Source organism: Periophthalmus magnuspinnatus, chromosome 17 (genome assembly GCF_009829125.3).
Source record: "Periophthalmus magnuspinnatus isolate fPerMag1 chromosome 17, fPerMag1.2.pri, whole genome shotgun sequence".
Classification (NCBI taxonomy): domain Eukaryota; kingdom Metazoa; phylum Chordata; class Actinopteri; order Gobiiformes; family Gobiidae; genus Periophthalmus; species Periophthalmus magnuspinnatus.
In genome coordinates this window covers 12978269-13002608 of record NC_047142.1, presented here as the reverse complement: position 1 = coordinate 13002608, position 24340 = coordinate 12978269, and the positions used below count along the sequence as shown (strand labels likewise).

The window sequence follows — 24340 nt, the reverse complement described above, 5'->3', positions numbered from 1 at the left end:
CTAATGCTAATAATGATACTAATACTACCAATACTAATACTACTAATACTACTACTACTGCTACTACTACTACTGATGATGATGATGATGATATCCTTGTACATCTACTACAGAGAGCTGGCACATGTATATTTAGCCAAAGACCAGTTACCACTACTGCTTGACCTTCTAGAGCAGTTGCTTTTCCAATAGTTACTACTGGTGCACCAGAGTCCTATTTCTATGTCCTGTTTTAACCTTACGCTATTTTCTGATCGATGTTATAATGTTGTTTCCTCATCAAAAACATAACTGGAGTTTTGTTTTGTTTCATTCACACGTGCGCTACTGTTTTATTAAACTCCATACACCTTCACTAGAATCATTTGGATAATTTCAGCTCTGGAATTTTCAATATCTACTAAACAAAAGGTAAAATGTTGCCGTTAACTTAAATACTACCGTCTCATGACATCACAAGGTGGAACAGAGCATTTTGTGCTTTAGAGATGTAGACAGACACAGGATCACTCAAACGTATGAATGAAACTAAACACAACTACAGGTATGTTTTGACATTAGCTCACAAGAATTAATTTTGCGTAATATAGGACCTAAGTAAGGGTGTGTGTTTGTGTGGTTGGCAGGGTAACGCCTCGCGGGAGCTGGTGCGGATGGCTCCGGGGTTTGTGACCATGAAGGACGGGCGAGGAGGACTGGACCCTGAGGTGATGGAGCAGCAGCGCAGAGCCCTACAGGAGATGGTCTCCTCCATACAGGCGTCTATGGAACGCAATCTGAGGGAGCAGAGGGACAGGACAGCCTCCAGCAGCCAATCACAGCAGAGCACGCCCCGGCCACGCCCACAGGAGGAGGAGCCAGAGGACATGGAGAGTCAGGATGCCGAGCAGGGCAGCACTGAACCAATGGAGCATTCCTGATTGGACCACAGGCCTCTAAGTCCTGCCCTTTCACCCCTCAGGCCCCTCCCTCACGCAGAAACAGGGTGTACGTGTGAGCCAACACTAAAGCTACTAACAAAGCTCTTTCAGTTAAAGCACCCACATTACGCTGTTTTCTGATCTATGTTATAATGTTATTTTCTCATCAAAAACATACCTGTAGTTGGTTTTGTGCTTTAAACATGTATAAATGAAAAACACGTAATATTTAGGCATTATTTAACAGAAAACACTCTATTCCACCTTGTGATGTCATGTGGCAATACAGGAAGTGCTCCACTGTGTTTTTAAACTCCATACACCTTCACTACAATCAGCCCTGGAATTGCCAATCTCTACTGAACAAAAGGTAAAAGGAGCTGTTAACTTGAAAACTACCACTTCATGATGTCACATGATGGAACAGAGAATTTTGAGCTTTGGAGATGTAAGACTAATAATAAAGGATTACTCAAACATGTGTGAATGAAACAAAACACTACTCCTGGTATATTTTTGATGAGGCAACAGCATTCAAACATGGCTTAAATCTGACAAGTCACTTTGCGTAATACAGGACCTTTTAAGCATCCATGTTTACGTAATGGTCCAAACTGAGATTCAACAAGCAGACCGAAAGAACAAAGGCGAAGGCGTTTGCAGTGACAGTGCATGTGACTCCTTTGGGTGTACCGCTGGTTTTGGGTGCTCTTCTCCTCAGGCTTCAGCAAGTTCTCCAAGAGCACCTGGAGAGTTGGGTGCCTTAGACTGCAGGAAAGAAGGACAACTTCTCCGATGACACAATGAAATGGCAAATATTTATTGCAGATCAGGTGCATCTTTTATTTTCTATTTTATTAATAATTCTATCAACTTAACTCACCATAGGCTTTATCATTTTGTAAAATGTAAAAATCATAATAATATTCTAATATTTGAAAGCAAGTATCACATGTAAAGCTTGTGTGTGGCATTCGCAGTCACTTTTGACAGTACAGCTCCATCTCACTGAAGTTATTACTGACCCAGTGTTTCCCAAAGGTTATACTGGAACTATGGTGGTACTAAGACTGTAATCGCAGAAATTCTGATGATTGATTAGTCAATTAAAAAGGGGGCGTGTCAAAACCTCTCAAAACTATTACACATCTCTGTGTATCTGACCCAAACTGCACTCACAAGACTGCACCTGCACAGGAGTTCATGCAAAAACTACTATGCATGCAGAGAAAGTAAAGACAGATTAAACTTGTGAGTCATGAGTTTAATCTTTGTACGTACTATAAATACCAAAAAATAGCAAATCTTTAGCAAACTTGCTAAGTTCTCTCCTATTAAATTATCTTTTGTGCTCCTGTTCCATACAAATCCTTGAATACAAATTTGAGTCAACTAAGACGAGATGGCATCAACCGAAGGACTACAGCCCTAGGTAGTATAAATGTCACTTATTGCCCCCACTGATAACAAATTAAATATAGTCACATCTGTATCAGTGTGACAATACTGGAAGCTTTAAGTATCATTTCTATCACCACTTTTGTCCAGCTTCTTTTGAGAATATGAGGGGATAATTAGACTATAAAGGCCACCATAGTCTCCTCTGTTAACTCTGGAAACACTGACTGACCTTCTTGAGAAAGCTTCGTTTTACTTTGCACCCCAGTCCTCCTCTGTGTTCCTCTCCTTTTCCACATGTTTCTGCTCTTACTCAAGAAGTAAAAAAAAATCCTGACTTGACGAAGACGCTGCCCAGCCCCTGTCTTCCACTGATGTGTCCACCAGGGGGCAGTCACCGATATGGAATATAGAAAGCAATACAGTGGACCATGTCATGTGTCATACAATTTTCCAAATCAATCATTTTGACATTAAAGCGCCCATGTTATGCTAATTTCTGATCTATCTTATAATGTTGTTTCCTTGTCAAAAACATACCTGGTGGTGTGTTTTTTTTCATGCACACATGTTCCATACACTTTTCACTATTATCATTTTGATCATTTCAGTTCTGGATTTTCTAATCTCTAGTAGACAAAAGATAAACGATAGCTGTTAATTTGAAAACTACCCTTTCATGCCATTACAAGGTGGAACAGAGCATTTTGAGCTTTGGAGATGTAGACAGCCTAATGATACAGGATTACTCAAACATGTGTGAATGAAACAAAACACAACTCCAGGTCTGTTTTTGATGAGGAAACAACATTATCACAAGCTCACAAGGGTCGATTTTGTGTTAAGAGAGAAATGCATACAGTTTCTAAACAAGTCAAATCTAAAAAGTACTCGGGTGCTATTTTATTCCAGTATTTCTCTTCAAAATGTGAAAGACTAAAAAAACCATACACGCTTTTTTGAATTATACTAATGCAAATTCTGACAAATTTGACAAATCAATGTTTTACAGAAATTCTCCAGATTACCGTGGGAACATTTTGGAATAATTCTTAAGTATTTAAAATAAAGTTCTAGTTGTTCCTCTGTGCAATTCCTATCAAAACCAAAGCTAACTGAAATAACTGATGCACTTATAAATGGCCACATTAAATACCCAAGATCTACCACCTACTTTTCCATATTGTCCACTCTGAGCTTCTTCAGTTCAGCACAGACATACTTTTTCCAATAATCTCTCCTTAGACATGTCCACATTGTAATCCGTGTGCATCCACCCTCCTGAGGCTTCCGTGTGCGCACATGTAGCTAGCGTGTTGTGGGTGGAGCTAGCGTGTTGTGGGTGGAGCTTGGGCTGTATCATATTTACATAATGTAGCATATACTTGAGCTGTACAGTGAGGGACATGCTTTGGTTCACCTGTTGCATGTGTGGGCTTTTCAATCGACAATAAAGCCACTTCCAAATGGACTCGGACTCTCAGTGTGTTTGTTTTTGAGGGACACAATTTGAAAAAAAAGAACATACTTTTTCTTGCAGTGTGACTAGTGCTTATAATTGCTGAATGTTGCTGAATTACTTAATATATTCATAAGGTAGTACACACAGAATATGTGAGCCTTCAAGAGCTGCCCCCCTCCCAATGTTTAATTTCATTTTTATTATATTATTAATTGATAAATAGCTTGACTTATAATCATTATAATAATTATTTTAGTTGGACTTCAGCTGATCTGAAGGCAATACAGATCCATGCCCTTAGTTTAAATTGTGAACATTTTTTCTGTGGAGTTGCTGCTCGTTCTCTCTGAAGTCTGCTCTATCAGTAATTGTGAATTTAACCACATCAGTTATTCTATCTTGGTGTGCCCGGTAGTTTTGTATTAGATACCTTAAATTAAGTTTTATATGAACTGTATTATAAAACAAAAAATTAAATAAAAAAATAAATACAATAAATATGACCTAACTGTGTCCTCAGGCACAAGGTCAGTTTTTACCGATAACAATTGTAAAGACGATTTATTTCTGATTACAAAAACAGTGGACATGATGGCTAAGTTGTTTGTTATAATTTGATGAGAATTTGATGTGTTGGTTCTCAAGATGATTATCCAATCAGAAAACAGAATGAGCCTCACATGAGTCCCTCATTTGGGTTGCCAGTGCTGGTCTTTCAATGCTGAAATCCGGTTAGATTAAACATAATCATCACTACCTAAACCCCAGCACCTACAGCCAATCATTAATCAGTGCTAGTGCAGCCTCTGCAGCTCGGTGAGTGAATTCTGGAGGTTCTGATCTTTCACATGAGGCCTGTCCATAAACTGAGAATGAGAAAAACTTGTACGTGCCCTCTATCTGCAGGTGAAGGATCAGTTGTGATTGTACAGTAGTAGCTCCTGTAAGAAGTGCAAGCCTGTCATCTAAGTTTTAAAGGACATCTTTTTCTGGAGGTCTACCTCTAGCCAAAAGAGGGCGCCAAAAAGCAGATCACGTATGGGCACTAGGACCCGGAGAGGTGCAGAGACAGGCGCGCAGAGATCCACGGAGACGCCGCAGTAAAAATAGCGCTGCCGACCGGTGCCAAACGCGCCATGCGCCCGCGCTGTGGTCTCAGCGGGTTACCCTTCCACCGCTGTGTCCAAACCGAGCCCAAACCTGAGCCGGACTAGAAACCGTGTTTCCAGGTAAGACCGGGTTTATACAGCTGCTGTGCCCCATAAACCTGTGAAGGAGAGTGTGACTTTGCGCCTACAGACTTTTTTATCCTCCTATTTCTGCTACATTAGTCTACACTACACTGACAGCATTTTCCTGTCCTGCATTTGCCTATTTTTTGTTACAGTTAAGCTATTAATTGATCAGTGTTTGGCTTGTTTCCAAAATATCCACAGTATATAAGCTACAATACATTTTCCAAATGTAGATAAGTAGGAAAAGAACTACTGGTAAGAATAATGCAGGTTTTCCAATGTAGGCTCTTATAAGATGGATAAGTTTAAAAAGGTACTACAATAACAACGGAACCTGCAGATAGAGGACACAAAGTTTTTCTCATTCTCAGTTTATGGACAGGCCTCATGTGAAAAATCAGAGCCTCCAGAATTCACTCACCGAGCTGCAGAGGCTGCACTAGCACTGATTCATGATTGGCTGCTGGTGCTGGGGTTTAGATAATGACCATTCAGATCAGAGAGACACATTTTAGGTTTAAACCAACTGGATTTCAGCGTTGAAACTGGCAACACAAATTGGAGACATGAGGGACATTTTGCTTTCTGATTGCATAATCGTCTTGACAACCAAAACACCAAATTATAACATAAACAACTTTGTCATCATGTCCAATGTTTTTATTGGAATAGAATTGTTAGAATTGTTATTAGTGAAACCTATATTTGATCTGAACATTTTTACTTCGTATCTGGGGACACAGATAGGTCATACTCATGAAATTTTAAACAAAAATCTTTTGTACAGTTTAAGGCCATACTGTGGAACATTCTAAGCACAACAACCTCTCGATAAAGACATCACCAGAAGAGTTACATAGTGTTGCTTTAAGCTCCAAGAAAGCTTGTCAATTTTATAAATGCTAAGCTCCAGCATTCATGAAAGCTCTATGTTGTTCATCAAATCCCATCCAAGCCGATACTCTTAAAGTGCCCGTATTGGTGGCTGATACCGATACTGGTAAGAGATCAGGACATCTCTAGTTAGCAGTGCAATTCTGTCTAAGACTCAGCCAACAATCCTACATCACATATGGTCTTGCACAGCCATTTCCCATAAATATATGAAAGTATAATAGAAAAAATACATAATCCACTACAACTTCACAAACCTGATGCAATGTGCAGTATTTTCATTAGAGAAATTAGCTAAGGGAGGGGGGGGGGACTCAAACATGAAACTAAAACTTTTTAAACACGTTAATATGTTGTTTTCGGTGAATATAGCATTTTCAGAACAATAAAAGGTAACATGGTGATCTAAATACGTGATGGGTTAGCAGATAATACCTGCTCTTTAATCTTACAAATAAAAATATAACTTCATGCTAAATGTACTGAACACTTGCTCTCCTCTGCGTAGAATGCTGGAGCTGTGTAAAGTCACCCCTTCACTGTTCATCTCAAACGCCCGCTCTGCCTGTAGTACTGAGCTTCTCCAGCAAGAGGCGGTCACACAGTGCATCAATGTCACCAGGCAGCAGCCATTTCCCTCGACAACGGTCGCTAAGATGCAGGTGTCGGTCTTTGATGATCCACATGAGGATCTGTACACGCACTTTGGCAGCTGTGCAGATGCTATCGAGGCGGAGGCGCAGCGTGGAGGTAAAACGCTGGTCTACTGCAAGAATGGGCGGAGCCGATCTGCTACCATCTGCGCCGCTTACCTGCTCAAGTACCAGCAGCTCACACTAGAGGGAGCTCTGCAGGTGAGACGACATGAGACCAGCTTCTGCATGTACAGATCCACATACAGAATGCTTGGAAAGTGGAACCTTGAGATGATGATTAACAACAAAAAATTTACAATTTTTACCTTTTGTTCTGTAAAGATTGTCAATTCCAGAGCTGAAATTATCCAAATGATTCTAGTGAAGGTGTATGGAGTTTAAATCACAGTGGAGCACTTCCTGTATTGCCACATGACATCACTAGGTGGAACAGAGTGTTTTCTGTTTGAGAGCCTAAATATGCAGGGACTGTGTGTTAATGAAACAAAACACAGCTGCAGGTGTGTTTGTAATGAGGAAACAACAGGATAACAGATCAGAAAATAGCATATACAGGCCCTGAGGCTTCTGTGTGTGCACATGTGCACATGTAGCTAGCATGTTGTGGGTGGAGCTAGTGTGTTGTGGGTGGAGCTAGTGTGTTGTGGGTGGAGCTAGCATGTTGTGCATGGATCTTGGGCTGTATCATATTTATATAATGGAGCATATACTTGATATAATCTAGTTGCACCCCATCTAAGGTTAGTCGGAAATGTCAAAGAAACTTTTTGCAAAGCTGGAGACGCCATATTATGGTTAAATCCTTCTAATATCATTTCAATATCCATTTTACTAGAACACAAAGACCTTTTTTATCAAAGAATTGAGTTCTAAACATAATCACTCAAGGATGGCAATAAGGACTTATCAGGATGTACTCGAATATTCCAAGCTGATGGGTCAAAGTGTCACAACAGCAGAACAAGCCAACAAACTTTTGTTAAATCCAGTTGAGAAAAAAGCACAGACGTCTTCACTGTCCACAAATGCACAAAGCACTTCCCTTTTCATGATCAACATAGTCTGTATTTCAGTTAATATAGGCTGAAGTACATCTGCCGACTTTGCCGTATTTGTTTTGGTTCGTTTGGGAGCTTCACCTTTGGCCCTGATGCTCTGTGATTGGGTCATTGCTGGATCTATCGCACCAGCAGGAGCCGGTCCGGATGGATTCTTGTGAGTTTGTGAACTCACAAATGTCAGAAGAATCCAGTTAAACTGATCTATCTCTAAGGAAACAAGTGTGACAAATCAAAGCCAAGTTACAAGTCAGACCTGTGGACAGGCAAGGCCACTCACAGAATGCATGTTATTTTAATGTCCTTTTGAGCAATAAAATACCTGTCATTGAGTAAATACAAGATAGATATTTTTAATGCCATGCCTTGGAATATTCCAAGCAAAGCAATAACATCTCCATGTGAGCCCTTGGTGGACCCCTCTCCAGAAATGTCACATAGTGTTCCTTTAAGTGGAAATATGTGGCAGTAATGGATTATTTACTTAAATTGTGATTTGTTGTTACAGAAAGTGAAAGAAGCACGTCATGTGATCGAACCCAACCCAGGCTTCATGTTGCAGCTGCAAAAGTATGAGGAGGAGCTGAGACAGAGGCGAGGGCAGACCTGACAGCTCCTCATGGCTCCTCATGGCTCCTCACGGCTCCTCACGGTGGCTCCAGTCTGCACCCAATGCTGCAATACTGGATATGGAAATGGACTGGCCAACCAGGGACTAAGCCAGAGGATAAACTCAGATAATAAGACTGTAGTAGTCCGAGCAGTGAAAACATGGAACCTAGGGCTTCGAGGTATTCAAAATGATAACAGATGCCATTCCTGGTTGTACCTCCAGGGGGTACCACAGTCAAGTCCTGGGCTCCTGTACAATATATGACCGGTTTGTGTTCATTTGTTGTTTTGTGTAGCTACCTCTAACACAGGGCTCTGTTTTAAATAAGAATCAATTGACCTACCTGGTTAACTTAAATGGAAAAAATTAAAATAAATACAAGTTTTACGATGAAGCTCACCTCACCAGTTTGTCTATCAAAACCTTATAATTAAATACCCAAAGAGCAGCTTATATAATATATTTGAACTGTATCTGTACTGATTGTATTTATTTTAATACAGGTGTTTATATTGCTGAACAAATATCTTGAAAAAAGGCATTTTTACTGTGAATGTGGCTGCCTCTCCACAGATATAACTTGTAACTTCATCTGATGGTATCTCCTGCTCACCTTGATGCAGATAGATCTTATTGCCAAACTGTGGAACATTTCAAGTGAAGCAATAACATCTCCCTGGAGACAAGCAAGTGACAGGCCTCTACTAGAAAATGTACACTGTGCACCTTAAAATAGCCTGTTAATGTATGTCGCAATATTTTCCTTGGCAGTATCACACTTCAAACTGTATTTCTATGACAGTGGGTGGAGTAGCCAAAAATTGTACTCAAGTAAGAGTAATGTTACTTCAAAATGATATTACTCAAGTAGAAAAGTGGTCATGCAAGACATTACTCAAGTAAAAAGTTTTTAGGAAGAGTATTACTGAAAGAAAAGTAATTGGAATAAAAAAAAATAAAAAATACTATCCAATAATAATACTAAACTCCAACAAAGCCACACTCCCAACAAGATTATCAGTTTTTATTGACACATTTGGAATTATCATATGAGTATGCAATAATTCTGACTAAAGTATAAGCTGTACAGTGCATAGAATATAGTACAACCCCAGAAGTAAACCAACATAAAACTGAAATTCTGTCAGTTAAAATTGCACTGACAAATTGATAATATTGTGTGCTGATTGCATCTTGACTCTCCGTACCCTCTGATGGTCAGATGGCGTGTGGGTGGTTCGACGGCTGAGTTCGCTCCCACTCTTGTCTCACCTCGTCCATCCACTGCTTGTAGTTGGACACTTTGGTGTAGATGCCCAGCTTGTCCTCCCTTCCACAGCCCTCCTCCCCCCAGGACACCAGCCCCACCAGGAACCACGTGTTCTTGTACAGCGTCACCATGGGGCCCCCGCTGTCCCCCTCGCAGGCGTCGTACTGCTTCCCCACCACTCCAGCGCACAGCACGTTCTCTGAGATGTTGTTGGTCATGAGCTGGGAGCACACAGACTTCTCCACCAGAGGGATCTTGATGACGTTGAGGGTAGAGCTGTAGCGGAGGCTGTCCACCTCCTCCTTGCCCCAACCGGTGACCACGGTGAGGGTGCCGTTGCGGTTGAGCACGCGGCGGGCCATGTCGGGGTGGGGGAGGCACACAGGGATGATGAAGTTGGAGAGGGGGGCAGGGCCCTCGAGGCGCAGCATGGCGATATCGTTGTCCATGGTGTGGCTGTTGTACTGAGGGTGTTTGAAGGTTTTGACCACACGCAAGACCACCTCGCTGTCCTCATCACGCAGCCGGTCATAGTCCCCTGCACACACACACACTCAGTCTGAACGTGAGGGGTAAACCTACAGCGGACGGAGAGAGGAGACACCATCCCAACTCACTGCTACAACATGGGCCCTGGACATCTTTTAATACTCGGTTTATAACGCTACTCCACACGGCCTGGCACACATTGAACGGTACAAATTCATTTTGAAACACTAGATATGCTGTTAAGCTCAAGTATACAGTACTGTCTCATAATCAGTAATCAGTTATAATCATTGCATTATGGTTCAGAGACTTAGGGTTTGGGTGTAAAATGCGTTTCATTTAAAGCTACAACTAATAATTATTTTGCTTATTGATTAATCTGGTGATTATTCTTTTGAATAATCAATGAGTTGTTTACAATAATTAAACAGACCAAATAACCTTTTCCCATCAATACTCATACACAATACACATTTAGTTTTTGTTTCAAAATGATTACTATTTATTCAATTGTTTTCTCTCTTTTTTCAGATTAGTATTGTTTTATTTTTTATTCTTAATACTATGATTATTACTCTTATATTATGTTCTTATATATTATTTTGTGTTTTACTATTTTTATTTATTTATTTTTTACAATTCCCAAAGCTGATTCCCCCGCCTAATGCTACTACCACAACTGGACCCTCTCCTCTTCCTCGCCTGGCCCTCCTCCACCCCCCTCCCTCCTCCTCACCTGGCCGATTTTTTCTTGTTTTGTCTGATTTTTCCTGTTGTTTGATTTTCCTGTTTGTTTTTGTGTGTAGGCAGCACGGTGGCTGAGTGGCAACACTCATGCCTCACAGCAAGAAGGTTTGGTTCGATCCCTGGTCGCCCAGGCCTTTCTGTGTGGAGTTTTTCATGTTTCTCCTCATGTCTGGATGGGTTTCCTCCGGGTACTCCGGTTTCCCCCATCAACCAAAACATGAATGCCCTTCGAGACAACTGTTGTTGTGATTTTGGGCGTTACAAAAATAAATGAATTGAATTGAACTACAACTGTCATTTGTTAAGTTTTATCAACTGTACATTGATATGTGCTAGTAACTGCAATGGCATGATCATAATGAAACATAAAGATTAACTTAAAATGCTCAACATTCTCATGTCCTCACACGTGGACAGACTAACACCTTATCGTTTCAGGTGGTTTTCCAGGTGGACCTGATGGTTCTTACCCAGTCTGACCCTGAAGCGATGGATTTTCCGCAGACAGTGTGCCGCGGTCAGGACCCAGTTCTGATCGATCAGGACCCCTCCACAGTGCAGCCGGCCCCGGGCGTTTAGCACCATCACCTGTTGAACACCGCCATCACATCATCACAACATCACACCATCACAACATCACACCATATCATCACACATCACATGATTACATCACTAAATCATGTAATCACTTCACACATCACATCATTACATTATCATGGCATAATCACATTATTTCATCACATCTCATCATCACAATATCACATCAACACATCATCACATCACATCTTCGCACCATCATTATCACATCATCACATTATCTCACACATAGCTATAAAAACTGCTGCATTATATTGTGAAATGGATATCTGCATGGACTGATGCAATAATCGATATCACAAGAAAAAAATATCACAACACACTTCTCCTTTTTATAGAAGTGTACTTTTTATAGACAGTGAAATGGTCTTGGTTTACTCTTTGTTATGTTTTATTTTGACATAGTTTGTAACTTGTAAAGGCCTGTGCATATGAACTTATTATGGTAAAAAAGTATATTAAAATATTGCAATACTACTGTTATCGCAAAACAAAACATAGTTACCTAATATTGCATTTTTTCTCATATCTTGCAGCCCTCACATGTACTGTACTGAGCTAACATGAGAGGAGGGTCTCACCTGCCAGGGGCTCTCCCCCTTCTTGCCCACCTCGCCCCCCACCACCCAGGGCTGCAGACCAGTGACAGGCTCAGAGTATGATGAACGGCTGATGAGCAGCTGACCACAGGACGAGTGGTCTGCAGAGGATTAGAACCAGTCAGACCAGGCCTCTGTTCAGACCACACAGCAAGACTTTTTCATACACACAGAATGAATGCATTAAAGATGGACTAGATGTGTAGTTACTGTGTTGTAATTACAGAGAGTACAAAATATTTAAAATCTATGAAAAAGTGAATAGATATGAAAATGTGTGATGTTGTTGCTGTAAGTATTTATCTTTCCCACCTGTAGACACCCACTTCTTGCTGGTGTTGATCAATGGGCTCTAACCTCCTCTAGGTACACACCTGTAGGCACACTCTACAAACTTTTCCAAACCAACAATTCCTTTTCCCTCTTCTTACCCTGTAACACTACTCTCACTGGGAACACATTTGCAATAAATCCTTTATTGCCACGTACAGCACTCAGGTTTGGGACACACTCCATTCACTCTAAGAGGCACGCCCTGTATTGTGGAACGACTGCCCACAACTGTTGTCAGTATTAAACATATTTCATAACTTAATTTTATAGTGTACTAAACCGCGTAATGGTTGTTTTTTAGTGCAGATCCAAATTTCACATAGATAGGGTACAGGGAACAGGAAGGAAGCAATTTCACCCCCTGTGGGTACTCACCGATAGGCACACACTCTTGTAGGTACTCATTTATAGGCACACATTACTTGTGGGTACTCACCTATAGGCACACACTTAGTGTGAGTACTCACTTATAGGCACACACTTCTTTTGGTCGTCGTGCAGTCTGTACCCGTCCACACAGCTGCAGCTCCGGCTGGGCCCCTCTTCACTCTCCTCACAGTTGTGGTCACAGCCGCCGTTGTCCACAGAGCAGTTTCTGTGGGTCTGGGCTGAACATGAGCACATGGAGAACAGAGGCTCACTGCTGCTCTACACAGCCACCAGTCACCCACATATATAACAGACATGCAACAGTCATCCAGACATGTGACAAATGCCCATAGATGTACCAGTCATGCAACAGCCACAGAGACATGTATCAGTCATCCAGAAATTTAACAGACACCTATAGATGTAACAGTCACAGAGACGTTTAAGAGTCAGAGACATGTAACAGTCATTCAGACATGTACCAGAGAGTAACAGGGTAACAGTCACCCATAGATGTAACAAACATGCAACAGTCATGTAATTGTACTTAATATGAGGTTTGTTCTTACACCTAGAGCTTTAAGTAAAAAAACAAAGTTATATATATATATATATATATATATATATATATATATATATATATATATATATATATATATATATATATATATATATATACATTTAAAATTAGCCACACCCACTTTTAAAATTATCGGACAGTCCTGTGACAGTCCAATGTGTCAAACACAAGCTGTAGGAACTGCAGAGCAGGAGGTGAAGAGCAAATGTCTTGCTTCTAAAGAAGTATGAATTAACCTTAACAGTCATGTAACATACATGTAACAGTCATGTAACAGACATGTATCAAACATGTATCAGGCATGTAACATATATGTAACAGATATGTAACAGACAGACATAACAGTGATATAATCTCACGCTGGTCGCAGAAGCGTCCCTCAAAGCCCTGGTCACATCTGCAGGCGTAGGCCTGGAACAGGTCCACACAGGTGCCATGGACGCACAGGTTGGAGCGGCACTGATTCCCATCTATTCAACACACACTTTTGACTCATGTACTAGTTATAACTTATATGTGTATTATAGTCCAAATATGTTTTAATGATGTTATTACACCTTGGTTATGATGTGATGAAAGTACAAGGTGATACCTGTATAGACAGTCCAGAACTCCAGCTGAGAACAGACACACAGTCAGCACTTTTCACTATCACTATCTTAAGAGTAACCCGAAGAGTGAAGAGGGTCTCACTGTGGCCTCTCTGGTGAGGAAGATCTCACGGGCCTCTTCGAAGTCACACTTTTCCTCCACACATTCGCGCTCCAGGTTACTCGGCTTCAGCTCCTCCAAGAAAGAGTTGGCTCTGCGGGTGCGCAGCAGTGAGTGGGCGGAGCGGGCGTCAGAGAACACTGTATGTTTGGACACAAGGACATTATTCTGTACAGTTTGGCAGACTTCTATAAGGTTCACTGCTAGGATAGTTTTAACTGAGCTGAAGTGACCCACCTGACAAACTGCGCACAGACATGGTCCACATAGAGCAGCACAGTAAAACATACAGCAGGGGGCGGGACATCACGCCACAGCAGCCAATCAAAACAGGTACTGCAAAATACGATCTAACATGGAGTTGGAGGAGTTTGAATGTTTTACAGTGTATGCATGTACAGTGCATTAAAATGTAGATGGAGTGTCAGGAAAGACATTTAAAACTAACCAAACATAACTATTTCATTTGCAAATAGCAATGTTTACTTTTGATTCAAAAGACCAGTTAGCTCCACTCACTGGCCCAAACAGCTTAGTAGTAAACAACACCACACAGATTTCCTCAAATGAAAGAGGAAACTACAAAGTTACAGCATCTTAAATTACCTTGTCAATTGTAGCTAAAGATGCGGGTAATCCTTGCTTATAGGATCTCATGAGGTAATTGTACAAACACAAGGTGAGTGTGAAAATCCAGGGGGTGGGGGGGATTTATTGTTAGTTCTGAAATTACAGCGTAAACTACTTTTGCCTGATATGTTTTGTGTGTCTGTGTCAGTTGTAATGAGCAATGGCATGCTTACGTCTTATAACGGGACTCAGGTCATGTTTGTGGAATTTAAACTGAATCCTTTCTAAACACACACAGGGACACTGGACAAAAGAAACAGAGCTGTGTCTTGCCTGAGGACACAAATTATGTTCAGAAGGATGGGTGCAGGTGATTACACAGTTTACTTTCCAGGGACTTCTCTCAGTACATAAAAGGTAAATCTGACCTGTAATTTGGTCTGGTAGTGTCAACTGTATTGTTTTGTAAAAGCAGCTCTTGAGGTCTGTATCTAATTATACAGCATTTATTGTCTGGCAATCAGGAAGTGTGCTGTTAGCATGCTAGTTGTTGTTAGCTTTACCATCATGACACTCTGCTCTGGTCTTTGAGAGTTGTGGAAAGTACTTATAAACTCAGCACGGTCAGTTTATAAGCAGTTTATAATTAGGATTCTCAGGATGTATAAGGCAAGTGAGGAATTACTATGGACCACTGCCAACCATTTAAAATGAACTAGTTTTATTTTTCATTTTTAAGACCATAAAAATCAGGGACCGCTCCTTAAATGTGACTTATAATAATAATAATAATAATAATAATAATAATAATAATAATAATAATAATAATAATAATAATAATAATAATAATAATAATAATGCTTTTCCAGATGCTCAAAGTTGCTTTACAATTTTGTGCATTATTTATTCACTAAATGCTGCTAATCTGCGCCATCGCTTCCCAACGATCACCACCAACACTCACACCACATTCATACTAGACAATGTGGGTGAAGTGTCTTGCATATGGACACAACAAAAGTTTTTTGCCACTGCCGCCCCACTGTGGCTCCTGCTAGTCCCAGCGGTCACCCATCCAAGTACCAACCAGGACCAGCCCTGCTTAGCTTCTGATATCCGGCACGATCAGGCTTTGGCAAGAAGATTTGATCGCTTGATAGTGACAATCATAAAAATATGTTACCTCTTTCAGTTTACTCTGTTCAATATATTTTTTACATTATTCTGTAATCACAACAGAAGTCACCTCGTAAGTCTCCTCAAAATTGTTGACTTAACCAACAGAAAGCTAGAAAATCAAAGAAAACTTCTGAACTATAGGCTATCAATGTGTCTCAAAAGCAGCGCTGCAGTTTATTTCACATTTATTGTCAACATTGTCAACACAGGTTAAGCCCTGGCCTATTTTCTGGACTATTGATCAGTGACAGTAGAGCAGACAACAGTTGGGTCTCTGTGTGATCCCATGAACATTGACCTCTAACCCCGAGCTAACGTTCTGTGTACAAAGTTCTGAGTTCTGGTAAAATGTCCCTTGTGCGAGGACACGAGGGGGTTACTCACTGAGACGCAGAAATGCAGAGAAGCGCAGATTTGTCTGGTATTGCTGCGGTTTGTGTCCACGCAGATGTTAATGACTGACTGCACTGTTTACTCTGAGTCCACAGTCTGTCCAAAAGTGTCCACAACTGAGACGTCCCTCCAAAGGACAGGGCGGCCCCACTGGTGACTGCGGAGGTGGCAGAGGATCCATCAGTGGTTCAAAGAAAAGACATGGGTGTCGTGATGAAGGGCTGATGAATGATCATGATGAAGGACTGAAACGTCACTTCTCTGTGAATGCAAAAACATAATAATTATCGGCAGCAAATACAGCTGTGTGGATCTTATTTTCTTCACTCAAACTCAAGGCATATGCTCATGAAAGAAGAGAAACCTCAGAGAGAGAGACACTCTGAAGCTCCTCTCTTTCTGAAGCAGCTCTCTCTCTGAAGCAGCTCTTCTCTCTGAAGTGGCTCCTCTCTCTCTGGAGCGGCTCCTCTCTCTCTGGAGTGGCTCATCTCTCTCTGGAGTGGCTCCTCTTTCTCTCTGGAGCGGCTCCTCTCTCTCTAGAGTGGTTCCTCTCTCTGGAGTGGCTCCTCTCTCTCTGGAGCGGCTCCTCTCTCTCTGGAGTGGCTCCTATCTTTCTGAAGTGGCTCCTCTCTCTAGAACAGCTCCTCTCTCTCTCTGTGGAGCAGCTCCTCTCTCTCTGGAGCAGCTCCTCTCTCTGAAGCGGCTCCTCTCTCTCTGAAGTGGCTCCTCTCTCTGGAACAGCTCCTCTCTCTCTCTGTGGAGCGGCTCCTCCCTCTCGCTGGAGCGGCTCCTCTCTCTCTGGAGTGGCTCCTCTCTCTCTGAAGTGGCTCCTCTCTCTGGAGCGGCTCCTCTCTCTCTGAAGTGGCTCCTCTCTCTGGAGCGGCTCCTCTCTCTCTGAAGTGGCTCCTCTCTCTCTGAAGTGGCTCCTCTCTCTCGGAAGTGGCTCCTCTCTCTCTTCCCTCTCTCTGGAGCGGCTCTTCCCTCTCTCTGGAGCGGCTTTCCCTCTCTCTGGAGCGGCACTTCCCTCTCTCTGGAGCGGCTCTTCCCTCTCTCTGGAGCGGCACTTCCCTCTCTCTGGAGCGGCTCCCTTCTCTTTGAAGTGGCTCCTCTCTCTGGAGGGGCTTCTCTCTCCCTTCTCTGTGGAGTGGCTCCTCTCTCTGGGGTGGCTTGTCTCTCTATTTGGAGTGGCTCCTCATTCTCTCTGAAAAGGCTCCTCTCTCTCTGAAGTGACTCCTCTGTCTAGAACGACTCCTTTCTCTCTCTGGAGTGGCTCCTCTCTGACTCTGCAACAAGTGTGGTGTGAACACGGCCGACCTCTGGCTGACCTACACAGTCAGAGGTGCAAGTACAAGTGTTTAGAATTGTGCAAAAAAGATCTCAGATGAGATATATTTGTATAAATGGGTGCTGCAGTTTGTCTAACAAGGCAGTTTTGATCACCTGAACATCAACGACACGTCTCCTCCTGCCTCTGTCTGTGCAGGTGAGCCTGGGTCTGGGACAGTTCAGGGTCTGTCTGTGTGCTGTTCAAAAAGCTTTTATCCCTTTTGAGTATGTTTTCTTTAAAATGGAGCTAAAACAATCCCCCTCCATACTCTACTTAGTCTTATACAAACCTCCCCAGCACTATCTGAGGTTTATTGATGATTTTATTGAGATGATTTCAGTCGTATGCACAGACTTTGACGGTTTAGTCATTACAGGTGATTTTAATGTACATGTGGATAATGTGTTTGACAGAAACACTAAAGAGCTCAGTTCTATCCTTGAAACCTTTGGTCTAACTCAGCACGTCAGAGAGCCCACCCACAACAGAGGACACTCTGGACCTGCTCATTACAAAAGGAGTAAATATTTCAAATGTCAATGTGGAGGATGTTGCTCTGTCTGATCATTTCTGTGTCTTTTTTGACCTGTGTTATTCCCAAACCAGCGGCAGGTCCTGCAGTTGTTCAAAGGAGACACATAAATGATAACACAGGTGCACTGTTCATGGAAATGAAACACTTTGAAAATACCTCCTGTTCTAATGTTGATGATTTGTTGAACTCTGTAACTTCGAGTGTTTTGAATGTTCTGGACACCATTGCCCCGATGAAGGTTCAAATGGTTAAAGATAAGCAGAAAGCGGCAGCGGAGCTGCCATTAGAACTTATTTCCACATGTAAGTGCAATGAGTTTGCATTGTTCTTTAATGACAAGGTTCAGGGTATTAAAAATTCCATCAATTCTACAAAGCAAATAACAACCCAGCACCCACCTAGACACTTAGAGCTGACTCACTTTGCACCTGTAACTGACAAAACTGTCCAAGAGATCATCACCAGTCTGAGTTCATCTACATGCTGCCTCGATGTGTTACCCACTAAATTTCTAAAGTCTGTGCTCAACAGTTTGCTGTCACCACTCACTCACATAGTTAATATGTCCCTTCAATCTGGAACATTCCCAAGCGCTTTGAAAACTGCAGTTATCAAGCCTCTCCTAAAGAAGAGCAGTCTTGATGCCATGATATTGAACAATTACGGACCGATCTCAAATCTGCTGTTTTTAGGGAAAGACCTTGAAAAAGTTGTTTACCAACAGCTTATTAATTTTCTCCAAATGAACAACTCCTTTGATGTTTTCCAGTCAGGTTTTAGACCCACCACAGCACTGAGACTGCTCTTATCAAGGTGACAAATGACATCCGCCCGAACTCATGCAGACAAAGTCGATACTTTTAGATCTAAGTTCTGCCTTTTACACTGTCGATCATGGGATTCTCTTACAGAGACTAGAGGACTGGGTGGGCATCTCTGGTACGGCACTCAACTGGTTCAAGTCCTATCTAGAAAACAGGGAGTACTTTGTTGAAATGTGTCTCAGATAAAATGTCCCTGGGGTCAATCCTGGGACCCTTGTTGTTCAATCTCTACATGCTGCTGTTAGACCAGTTAATACGCAGCAATAATGTGTCCTACCACAACTATGCAGATGACACTCAGATGTGTCTCACTGGCAGCAGGTGAATATGGACCAGTGGATTCACTCTGCCACTGCACCCAACAGATCAGTGTGTGGATGTAAAACAACTTTCTGCAGCAAAACTCAGACAAGACTGAAGTCATCATCTTTGGTCCACAGAAACATAGAGAAAGTGTCAGCAGTCACCTCCAGTCTCTCTCTCTAAAACCTTCAAATCAGACCAGAAATCTAGGGGTAATAATAATAACTCAGACTTGAACTTTAAATCAATAACATCTGCAGCCACATCAAATCAATAACATCTGCTGCTTTTTACTATCTAAAAACATTGCAAAAATCAAAGGTAAACTGTCAAAACCAGACTTAGAGAGACTTATCCATGCATTTGTCTCCAGTAGGTTAGACTACTGTAAGAGCCTGCTCTCTGGCCTCTCCAAACGAGCCTCAACACAGCTGCAGTACATCCAGAACACTGCTGCTCAGGTCCTGACAAGAACTAGGAAGTACGAGCACATAAGTCCTGTGCTCAGGTCTCTGCACTGTCTCCTGTGGCTCAGAGAATAGACTTTAAAGCAGCTCTGCTTGTGAACAAGTCTCTCCGTGGACCAGCACCAAAGCACATCTCCCACATGTTAGTGCCACATGAATCATGTTCACACTCTGAGGACTTCAGGGAAAGGCCTCCTGCAATCAAACCTGGAACAATCTTCCTGAAGATGTGAGACAGGCCTCTACTTTGATAATATTTAAATCCAGGCTCCAAACAGTTCTGTTTATCTGTGATACGACTGAAAGGATTTTATTCTGCACTTTTCTCCTTTAATGTTAATTTTATGATGATTATTGTGTTGTATTGTGATTTTAATGTCTTTCTTATTCTGTAAAGTACTGTCCCCATATAATTATAAGCCTGTTGTATAGGCGATCAACTGATGGCCTCTCACGTGGGTCATGGTGCGGTGTTTGGGGTGAATGATACATATGAATACATATGAGGACCAACCCAAAAGTTAATTCAGCAGAGCTAGTGCCACTGCAGTTGGTCCACAAAGTGCAGGAACATGTATGAAAATGACCTTAAAGAGGATAAACAACAGTTACATAATACATGTGGATCAATTTTGACTTTATATTTAGAGGAAATAAAGGGTATTCTGTTTCAGTGGGTATCATGTATCAAAAAAGCATTGAAAAAAATTATGGTAGGGATAAAATAAAGAGTGAACACACAGGGGAGACACAACATGGACGCAGAGACAACACAGAATTGACACAGTGGACTCAGAGTGGACACTGGGAGGACACAGTGGACACAGAGCGGACTCAGAGTTGTTGTTTTGTTGTGCTGTGTAAAGCACACTCAGATGCTGTTGTGTTTACGTGTTGTTGTGCTGTGTTGCTGCGTTCTGCTCCTGACACCAGAAACGCTCCTCTTTATGGCCCATATCCAGCTTTTATGCAGAGACAAGTAACAAACAAACAAGTAACATGGCACAAAGGAGTACACAGGGCAGCCACAAAAGCATTGGACGCTGAATGCTTTGCCCTTAATACGTGTCCTGGTTTCCACACACACGCACACACCCCCCCCCACACACACACACACACACACGCACACACACACACACACAAAACAGTAGGACACAAGAGAGGGAGAGGGTGGATGGGGGGGTCTCTCCTGAGACCCTTTGTGACAGAACATCATCCGCACACCTGAATACTGCTCTTTGTAACTGGAAAAGGACTAAACTCTGACTAATCCTGGACTTTAGCTCAACGAGCCACATGTGGCTTGTGCTTTTAGCACTAATGCTGTTGACTGGCCACAGCACAAACACTAGCGGTAAAGTCTATTCACAGTTGTCACCTGTGAATAATTCAGCCCTAACTTGAGAAACGTTCCCTCTGGACCCTACAGGGCGGCTCGTGTCAGAAATATAAAACAACCTTGTATTTCCAGGAGCAGTGCCTAGAATGTCTAAATATTGTGTCTTGTTTCTCTCCCTGTCCCCTCACAGTGGTGTGAATCTTTAATGTCAACAGCATTTTTATGTGCACATTCTAAAAACATATGGAAAATAAAAGTAAATAAATACATATCCAAATATGTAGCTGATATGGTGGTGAGGTGCAGAGATACTGTGCATTTACAGAGTATGACATAAGGTTCAATTCAATGTACTTTTGTGGCGCGTGGTTTGAAAAGCAGATGGAGAGGACGTTGTTTCCTTACCCCCTCCAATAAACCAATCGAGTGCTGATGGATATAAAACAATGACCAACAGGAACACAGAGAGCAAGAAGCTACACTTCTCTGTACATGTATGGCATTCTTAAGTCCAAGTATAGACGCAAACATCTTGAACTATACTACGATGTATCCTAGTAACAGAGGTCACCTATACTTACAGAGTCTAACTCCACATTTTACATGGGGATCAGCAAACTACATTTATTCTTTTACAAGCCAGTCAAACCCCAAACTACTGAATGACAGAGGCTGAGATCATAGACACACAGACCTGACCATACAGGAGCTCTGTGGTTCTTGCTGGTCAGGGTGCACCTGCCCATAGGCAGGTGTCTCACAGAGAGACACTTGTGGATCAGGGGAACCCCTTCTTTACAACTCCACCTAGGCTCTTTTTTATACGAGACAAATGAGCTCTTTGACCCAGACAATGAGGTGTATAGTATATGTCCCAGAGCTATAGGTGACTGCATGCACGCTGAAAAGAGGAAACCACCACTTTAAGATGTTTTGAAGCCACTAGTATGACCGTAAATTGTTTGTGTAGTGATCTGTAAATGTTTTTAGTTTAAAGTGTATCATCATTATTGAAGCCAGTCTATATGACGTGGTATCGTGGTATCATCCTTGTACTGATCTGTGATAGGATTAGCTTTTGTATTGGGTGAGCTGTAATTCCCACACAAAGACATCACATGGCTCAGGTTTGAGTTACGGGCCGAAGCTCACAGGATCTAAGTGTCAGGAGCTCCACCCGTTCCCTGAACATCAGACCAGCAGCAGATAAACCATACTCCTGTACCGGATCAGTCTCACTCCCACAGCTGTTCAGTCTCACTCCTGCAGCTGTTCAGTCTCACTCCTGCAGTCGGTCAGTCTCACTCCTGCAGCTGGTCAGTCTCTTGCAGCTATTCAGTCTCACTGCTGCAACTGTTCAGTCTCACTCCTGCATCTGTTCAGTCTCACTCCTCACTCCTGCATCTGTTCAGTCTCACTCCTGCAGATGTTCAGTCTCGCTCCTACAGATGTTCAATCTCACTCCTGCAGCTGGTCAGTCTCACTCCTGCATCTGTTCAGTCTCACCCCTGCACCTGTTCAGTCTCGCTCTTGCAGATGGTCAGTTTCACTCCTGCAGCTGTTCAGTCTCACTCCTGCAGCTGGTCAGTCTCACTCTTGCATTTGTTCAGTCTCACTCCTCACTCCTGCATCTGTTCAGTCTCACCCCTGCATCTATTCAGTCTCACTCCTGCAGCTGTTCAGTCTCGTTCCTACAGATGTACAGTCTCACTCCTGCAGCTGGTCAGTCTCACTCTTACAGCTGTTCAGTCTCCTGCAGCAAATCAGTCTCGCTCTTGCAGATGTTCAGTTTCATTCCTGCAGCTGTTCAGTCTCACCCTCACTCCTGTGGCTATTCAGTCTCACTACTCACTCTTGCATCTGTTCAGTCTCACTCCTGCAGCTATTCAGTCTCACTTCTGTAGCTGTTCAGTCTGACACCTCACTCCTGCAGTTGTTCAGTCTCACTTCTGCAGCTGTTCAGTCTCACTTCTGTAGCTGTTCATTCTCACTTCTGCAACTGTTCAGTCTCACACCTCACTCCTGCATCTATTCAGTCTCACTACTGCAGCTGTTCAGTCTCACTCCTGCAGCTGTTCAGTCTCACTCCTGCAGCTGATCAGTCTCACTCCTGCAGCTGTTCATTCTCACTCCTGCAGCTGTTCAATCTCACTTCTGTAGCTGTTCATTCTCACTTCTGCAACTGTTCAGTCTCACTCCACACTCCTGCATCTATTCAGTCTCACTCCTGCAGCTGTTCAGTCTCACTCCTGCATCTGTTCAGTCTCACTCCTGCAGCTGTTTAGTCTCACTTCTGCAACTGTTCAGTCTCACGCCTCACTCCTGCATCTGTTCAGTCTCACTCCTGCATCTGTTCAGTCTCACTCCTGCAGCTGTTCATTCTCACTCCTGCAGCTGTTCATTCTCACTTTTGTAGCTGTTCATTCTCACTTCTGCAACTGTTCAGTCTCACGCCTCACTCCTGCATCTATTCAGTCTCACTCCTGCATCTGTTCAGTCTCACTCCTGCATCTGTTCAGTCTTACTCCTGCATCTGTTCAGTCTCACTCCTGCAGCTGTTCATTCTCACTCTTGCAGCTGTTCATTCTCACTTCTGTAGCTGTTCATTCTCACTTCTGCAACTGTTCAGTCTCATGCCTCACTCCTGCATCTATTCAGTCTCACTCCTGCAGCTGTCATTCTCACTCCTGCAGCTGTTCATTCTCACTTCTGCAACTGTTCAGTCTCACTCCACACTCCTACATCTATTCAGTCTCACTCCTGCATCTGTTCAGTCTCACTCCTACATCTGTTCAGTCTCACTCCTGCATCTGTTCAGTCTCACTCCTGCAGCTGTTCAGTCTCACTCCTGCATCTGTTCAGTCTCACTCCTGCATCTTTTCAGTCTCACTCCTGCATCTGTTCAGTCTCACTCCTGCAGCTGTTCATTCTCACTTCTGTAGCTGTTCATTCTCACTTCTGCAATTGTTCAGTCTCACGCCTCACTCCTGCATCTATTCAGTCTCACTCCTGCAGCTGTTCAGTCTCACTCCTGCATCTGTTCAGTCTCACTCCTGCATCTTTTCAGTCTCACTCCTGCATCTGTTCAGTCTCACTCCTGCAGCTGTTCATTCTCACTTCTGTAGCTGTTCATTCTCACTTCTGCAATTGTTCAGTCTCACGCCTCACTCCTGCATCTATTCAGTCTCACTCCTGCAGCTGTTCAGTCTCACTGCTACATCTGTTCAGTCTCACTCCTGCATCTGTTCAGTCTCACTCCTGCAGCTGTTCATTCTCACTCCTGCAGCTGTTCAGTCTCACTCCTGCAGCTGTTCATTCTCACTCCTGCAGCTGTTCAGTCTCACTCCTGCAGCTGTTCATTCTCACTCCTGCAGCTGTTCAGTCTCACTCCTGCAGCTGTTCATTCTCACGTTTGTAGCTGTTCATTCTCACTTCTGCAACTGTTCAGTCTCACGCCTCACTCCTGCATCTA

General features: G+C 42.7%; 3 protein-coding genes across 3 annotated transcripts in view; 2 read left to right on the top strand and 1 right to left on the bottom strand.

Moving 5' to 3' along the window:
- vcpip1 (valosin containing protein (p97)/p47 complex interacting protein 1) overlaps positions 1–3789 on the top strand; it is a 22500-nt gene extending 18711 nt beyond the window's left edge. Inside the window, exon 10 of the mRNA XM_033982042.2 lies at positions 627–3789. Coding sequence (XP_033837933.1) covers positions 627–920 — 294 coding nt within the window. The 3' untranslated portion in view covers positions 921–3789. The remainder of the gene's footprint in view (positions 1–626) is intronic.
- A 1065-nt stretch (positions 3790–4854) lies between these two features.
- Positions 4855–8627, top strand: dusp28 (dual specificity phosphatase 28). The gene is made up of 3 exons (XM_033982044.2): positions 4855–5009; positions 6418–6763; positions 8132–8627. Exons 2-3 carry the CDS (start codon positions 6419–6421, stop codon positions 8231–8233), a joined length of 447 nt encoding a protein of 148 aa, XP_033837935.1. The 5' UTR covers positions 4855–5009; position 6418; the 3' UTR covers positions 8234–8627.
- A 617-nt stretch (positions 8628–9244) lies between these two features.
- Positions 9245–16174, bottom strand: proca (protein C (inactivator of coagulation factors Va and VIIIa), a). The gene is made up of 9 exons (XM_033981885.2): positions 16065–16174; positions 14169–14267; positions 13914–14071; positions 13813–13837; positions 13580–13690; positions 12739–12879; positions 11921–12039; positions 11213–11330; positions 9245–10044 (listed from the first exon to the last, which is right to left on the bottom strand). The coding sequence occupies exons 2-9, from the start codon at positions 14236–14238 to the stop codon at positions 9455–9457; spliced, it is 1332 nt and encodes a 443-aa protein (XP_033837776.2). The 5' UTR covers positions 14239–14267; positions 16065–16174; the 3' UTR covers positions 9245–9454.
- Between the last annotated feature and the right edge of the window lie 8166 nt (positions 16175–24340).